General features: G+C 45.5%; 1 protein-coding gene across 1 annotated transcript in view; it reads left to right on the top strand.

Moving 5' to 3' along the window:
- The first annotated feature begins 1175 nt into the window (after nucleotides 1-1175).
- LRPPRC (leucine rich pentatricopeptide repeat containing) overlaps nucleotides 1176-6366 on the top strand; it is a 113764-nt gene continuing 108573 nt past the window's right edge. Inside the window, exon 1 of the mRNA XM_035111198.2 lies at nucleotides 1176-1355. Within this exon, the coding sequence (XP_034967089.2) occupies nucleotides 1219-1355 (137 nt within the window). The 5' untranslated portion in view covers nucleotides 1176-1218. The remainder of the gene's footprint in view (nucleotides 1356-6366) is intronic.

Below are 6366 nucleotides of genomic sequence, written 5' to 3'. Positions count from 1 at the left end.
CTGCCAAGTTCTCCCTTTTTTTAAGGGAAATTCCCTTATGCTGAATAGGCTTCCTCGTGAGAAAAGGGAGAACTTGGCAGCTATGATTGGGGACGGGCCTTTTCTGTGGTGGCTCCCCATTTGTGGAATGCTCTCCCCAGGGTTGCTCTTTTGGCGCCTTTGTTACATAACTTTAAGGTGCCGGACAAAAACATTTCTCTTCTCTCAGGCCTTTGGCTGATTAAACAATCTATTGCCTTTTAAACTGGTGTGTGTGTATTCGTTACTATGGTTTTTTGTGTTTTTCTATTGTAAGCCGCCCTGTGATCCTCAGATGAAGGGCGGTATAGGAATTTAATAAATAAAAATAAAATAAAGTAAAAGTAAGAGCATATAGGTCAGCAGCATTCAGGGGAATCCAATGCGCCCTTACCTGGGAGTAAGTCCCATAGAACTAAGTGGCGCTAGCTTCTGAGTAGCAAAGGACTGCACTGTCAGCGGTACATAGAGCTGGAAAAGGACTACGGTCACTGCCCACCAAAGAACGTCCCAGGGATCTTCTACGAGCAGCCCGCGGCCAAGTCAAACCACCTTCTGCTATGAGCAAAACTTTTCTCCGTTTCGCGCACGCGCAGTCGGGAAGGGCGCATGCTCAAGCAGAAGTCGAGGGATCCTCTCACGTGACTTCATTCCCTCTGACGCAAAGGGGAGGGGGGAAGCGAACAGCGAGGCCAACCAATGCTTTCCCCGAAGTTGGAAAACTGCCGCTCAGTTTTGCGAGTCGCCTTTCAAACTCCTTTTGCCCCTATATCGACAAACCGCTACCGGAAGCCCCGCAGTCCCGCGTGAGAAGCCAGGGCCTTCGTTCTTAGAAATCTTAGCCGATAACAAGTTATATATCGAAACTCCGGGTTAGACTTCTGACTGGCCCGAGGCTGCCTCCCGGGCTCACCTTCCAGCTCCCGTTGAAACAAACCCGACTGTTCCATTTTTTTGGGGGGGGGAAAGACCTTTTTATCTCCCACAACGCCTCAAAGCGGAGGGAGACCCTTTTAAAGAGCGGCGGAAAAAACAGAATCCCGCCTTTTGAGTAACGTTGGAGACAGATTATTCCTCCCTTCAGGAGAGCCGGAAGCGGCGCCGCCTCCACGCGCACCCCGCCCTCTCCTCGCGCCGTGGTTGCGCCCGGCTTCCGTCACGTGCTCCCCCTTGACCGGTGCGTGCGTGAGAAGGAAGATCATGGCTGGGCTCCTCAGGTCGGCCTCGCGGCTCCGCTCGCTCCTCTTGCCCCTGAGAGGGGGTCGCGCACTGGTGGCAACGGTCTGCTCCCGGGCGCCGCTGCCCTCCGCACAGGCCGCAGCCTCCCGCGGCAGCAGGTGAGAGTGGTTCCGGCCTGGCGGGCGAGAGTCAGTCGGGTGGCGGGGAAGGTCATGGGGGTCCCTCTGGGCTTCTCAGTAGCCGGGGGAGGCCTAGCCTTGTGGGCAGCCGGCCTTCGGCACGTTTACTCGGAAGTAAATCCCTCAGAGAGGGGGCCGGGTGCTGGCAGGGCCAGGAATGGGGGGCTCCCACGCTGCTCTCGGGACCGGCGTTCAAATCCTCGCAAAGCTGGGGGTCCGAAGTGTTGTCGGCCTGACCCCTTTCACGAGAACAAAATAGGAGTGGGGGAGTGGGGCCCGAATTCCGTAACCATCGCATTGAGCTTTCATCGGGAGTGCACGTGAGAACGCAGTTGCACTCGCCGGGGTTTACTTCAGGGCACAAGGTGTCGAGTTTTTTTAAAAAGGCTTTTGCTGCAACCCCGTTTGCACAGCTGCTCAGAAAAGCAAAGTGCTGTTGAGGCCGACGAGGCTTAGGTTTGTATGCCCACGATACCCCTCAAAGCACGTGTATAGCGCTACTAGCCACTGGCTATGCTGTGCCTCTAAAGGTCAGAGGCAGTAATGCTTCCGGGTGCCAGGTCGTTGCAGACCGCAAGCTGGGAGAGGGCTCTTGTGCTGGGGTCTTGCCAGAGGCACCTGGTCGGCCATTGGCCCGACCCTGTTCCCTCGCTGTAGTCGGTTGTGAGTTTTGGGAATTGTAAACTGTAGCGCCCAGAAATGTTTGAGGAAAAGGAAAAGAATGTGCTTCAAATGTACTTTAAAGGTATAGTTTGTACAGTCTCATTCCCAGGTAAGTGTATATAAGAATTGCAGAATCAAACGGGTCGTTTCCCCCCCCCCCCATGTTTGCCTTCAGGCTACAAGTGCAGAGATTACAGCTTTGAAAGCTCGCCTCTATTAACATCTCCTTGCATGTGGAAAATTAGCATGTTGGGGAGGAAGGTTCAGACAAGCTTTTTTTCCTTCCTGGCATGTTTTTTTAAGACAACATATGGACTCTTTCTTAAAATGGCTTAAAGCATTAAAGTAAAACCACACGGTGGTACATTTTTAAATAATTGGCAAAACATACCAGCATGTACACCAGAAAATCACCTACCTTATTATAAGTTGAGATTGCAAGCCTTGGAAAAATGCAAAAAAGTTCATTCACTTTGCTGGGTAGAGCACCCTCAAATCTAAAAACCTTGCTCCTAGTATTCAGTGTTTTAAACTCCCAAAGCAAAGGCTCGCAGAGGGACTGGTTTCCTGATCTGAGCTGGTATAATGAGATAATTATGTATATTTTGGTTGGGCCTGGGAACTCATGTAACCAGTACAGTCCTTGCTTGAATTGGTTTAGGGAGGTGCATTGTATGGAAGCATTCAACATACAGCCCTGTAGCTGTAGCCTGAAGCAGATGTAGTCTATGTCTGAAAAGCCCTAACTTTGATTCTGCTGAATGTTTAAACCAGCTCTTAGGTCTGGATCTGTAAACAGCCCTGTGATCCTTGGATGAAGGGTAGCATATACTGTAAAATCAGTCAGTCTATCTCTCTCCAGGGCATGCATCTATAAGCAAGCCCTGAAGAGATTCAGATCTTGGGGCTGGCATAGCCCCTCCCCCCTATGTTCCATGGAATCCTCTAAGCCTCTGGAGCAGATACAGGAAAATTATTTAGTTGAATATCATCCTGTATTTGCTGGGAGGCATGGGAGGAAATCCACAGTAAATCTGTGTGGAAGCGCACATAGCTTCATGACTTTGATCACTAAGAGTTCAGAGGCTGGTTTGTAAACACTTGCAGTTCTTGAGTACTGTATATTCCTGCATATAAACTACTTTTTAACCCAGGAAAATCTTCTCAAAAGTCGGGGGTCGTCTTATATGCCAGGTCGTATTTCTTATACGGCAAGTATATCTCAAACTCTATATTTTAACTGGAAAAGTTGGGGGTCGTCTTATATGATGGAATATACGGTACTTGATGTGCTGTGTGTTTTCTGAAATGCACTATATTTACAAGTGATGTGAAAATTCTTTCTGTGATGTTACATCTATCCTGGCTCAGTCCCACATGCAAATGATCACCAGAAGCACAGAAATGTTGTTGAAATCTAGTATAAGTTAAAGCTGCAATAAATCAGTAAGCTGCTACTGAATTTCTTGAGTGGCTTGTGGTGTTTCCGCCCTTTTTCTTGTTAAAAATTTCCTTCCTTAGTATAACTTTTGGGGTATGACTTTCTACATTGTTTTCAGGTAATATAATCTGAAATTTGATACAGACCTAGAATGGGGCATCTGTGTAGCCCAGCAACATCTGCAAGGCCAATTGCCATCACCCCTGACCAGTGGGCCATGCCAGCTGGGGCTCATGGACTCCAACAACATGTGGAAGATAACAGGTTCCCCACTCCTCACTAATCTGGAATTGTGAACAATGGCTGCAATCCTGATCATACCTCCTAGGGAGTAAGCCCTTAGTTAGGCTTCCTCTTTTTGGAAACATGTACTTTGGATTGCACTGCAGAGTTGCACACATTTTGCTTTAAATTTTGCTCTTGAGATCAACATGGAATGGTTATGGTAAATAACCTTACATACAATTTGACTTGCTGTCTAAGTAGTGACATGTGGGTCTTCTTTTAAACAGATTGGCCTGTGATCTGAATGTTCACATAGTCATCTGCATGTCTGACACAGGTTGAGAAAACAGTGACAAAAGTCTCAGGCTTGCTTCAGGATGACAAAAGTGTGAATCCTACTGAGAGAACACACCATTACATACATTACAAAAATGGCTTGTGAGGTGGTGATACTAAACACTGCCTATACTAATTTGCTATTCAAATGCTAGAGTTGATTTGAACGGGGTACTGCAATTTCTGAGTGAGGAACCTGTAATACTGGTCTGATCAAAAAGACACTTACCCAGAAACCTATGTCCCCACTGTGGACATTTTCATGGAAGGCAATCTTACTAGGCCAGAGAAGAAGAAGAAAGAAGGTGTACGGTTGCAGCCCTCTCAGCCTTTGCCTGTGAAGTGACATGAGCATCGCTCAGCTAGCATGGAGCTCCCCATTCTACCTGCTAAATGGATAAAGGTGGAAATTAGCCAGTCTAAGATCTGTTGGGTCCTGAGCTGACCCTACTGCTGTCACACTGGGCCGATCGCTGTGCCAGCTCTCCTCTTCCACCCTGGCTGCAAATAAGTAAAAGTGAGGCCCTGGTGACAGCTGGCAATTACATGCTGCTCCTCTGCAGCAATGACTTTTAAGAGAGTTGCTTAAAGCCCCTCCCCCCCAAAAAGTATCCTGCTTTGTCTTCTAAAACAGCTCAAAGTGGATAGCAGCAGTATAAATAATAAAAGAATAAATATCATCCTTGCAAATAAGTCCCCAGAACTCATGAACCTGCTAACATTTTTACTGACCTCCAGCTGCTTGGGGCACATTGATGGTCCAAAAGAAGAAGAGAACTAACTTTTCTATTTTTTAAAAAATCACTACTTGGTTTCCTGAAACTTAATGTTCTTGAGATATGTGTCAGGGAGAATGGCTGTTTACTTAAAGTTCAGTAATAGTGCTATGGTTCAGATAATGGATGATAATGAAATGACATGAAAACAAAACACATCAGAATAGTTAAGACTATTCTGTCTATGCAAAGGCACTCAAAACATTGCATTAATGAGCAAGGAACAGTTGGGCTTCCATAAATAAAGGTAAAGATTGGTGGCAGCTGGCAATATTCTCTGCCTTGCTAGTAGTAGATTGTGAACAGGCGGAATGAAAGAAAAGAGCGGGTTCACAACAAGCATTAAAGCTAACTGAAGAGGAACCCAGGAAACTGCCTTTAAGAAAAGTTATTTCTGTTGGTTGCACAAAAGAAGTGTGCAGCATACAAGGACAGTGGTTCAGTAGTGTTAAGATTTTCCCTACCACAGCTATGGAGGTGCACAAAGTATTTGCAATTCAGATTGGAGTTCACAGACATGAGGTCATTGACTGGCATTCCATTTACTTTGGGCTTTTAGACTTGCCTGCTGTTTAAAAAATTGCAGCATGCAGTGTTTACATAATTTATGTATGAAAAGCAAAGATTTTGCTGGCAGAAGTTGCCATGCTCGTTTTTATCAGCAAGCTGTGTCACCATTGCACTACACAGTTGTCTCAAACTGCTACCTTTTAAGCTTACTATGGTGCAGCATCTCTCAAGTTCAATAGACACCTAGGACCCAGAACACTCAGTTTTGATGTTCTTTTTAAACTCCTGTTTGTAAAAGTTTGAATTCAATCATTGTAGTTGATCAAATACAAATGAGATTACGAGTGTGGCTCCCTGGAGCCTCCAACAGCCACTTCACCCCCTCAATTCAATGAATGGGGTTAAAACTAATTACAGGGGGTGTGTTTTGGAGCAATGGTTTTTCACCTGCTTTCTTGTTGCTTGGATTAAGACCCCTTTAGGATATACCACTACCATCAAATTTTCACATAATTTGTTGACAGCAAGAATGCTAGAACTTGCTCTTTGGAAATTGAAGGTTCCATTATTACAACTGAACCAAAGTCACATTTCCAGAGGCTTTATGCTGTACTGCTGGTAATGTAGCAGGCTCTGTAGACTGAGTTAGGTTTGAAATAATTCTGAATTGACCTTTTCAGAACTTTGATCAAGATGCTGGATTAACTTGTGTTTTCACTTCTTTTCTTGCTGTTAGACGTTGCATATCAAAGGATTTAATAATTACAATGCTTTTAAGTTTTTTTTTCTTAATTTCATTTTCAGATAGCTCTGGCTATCATGTACCTTTTTGATACCAATGTTTTTAGGATTCTTTGCCCTAAAGTGCTGACCGCTTTGTCTGATGGTAGTGCTGCTGTTGAGACCCTCCTTAGCTCAGATTGTAAACCAGTAGTGAATCCCAACCCACCAGTTGAAGACCTGTACTCTAGAATATTGTTCTAGATTTTGGTATCACTTGAAACTCAAGAGCTTGTACTAAAGTAAGTTGTCTCTAGAG

Source organism: Zootoca vivipara, chromosome 3, assembly GCF_963506605.1.
Source record: "Zootoca vivipara chromosome 3, rZooViv1.1, whole genome shotgun sequence".
In the NCBI taxonomy this organism is placed as follows: Eukaryota; Metazoa; Chordata; class Lepidosauria; order Squamata; family Lacertidae; genus Zootoca; species Zootoca vivipara.
This window is presented reverse-complemented; position numbering and strand designations above follow the sequence as displayed.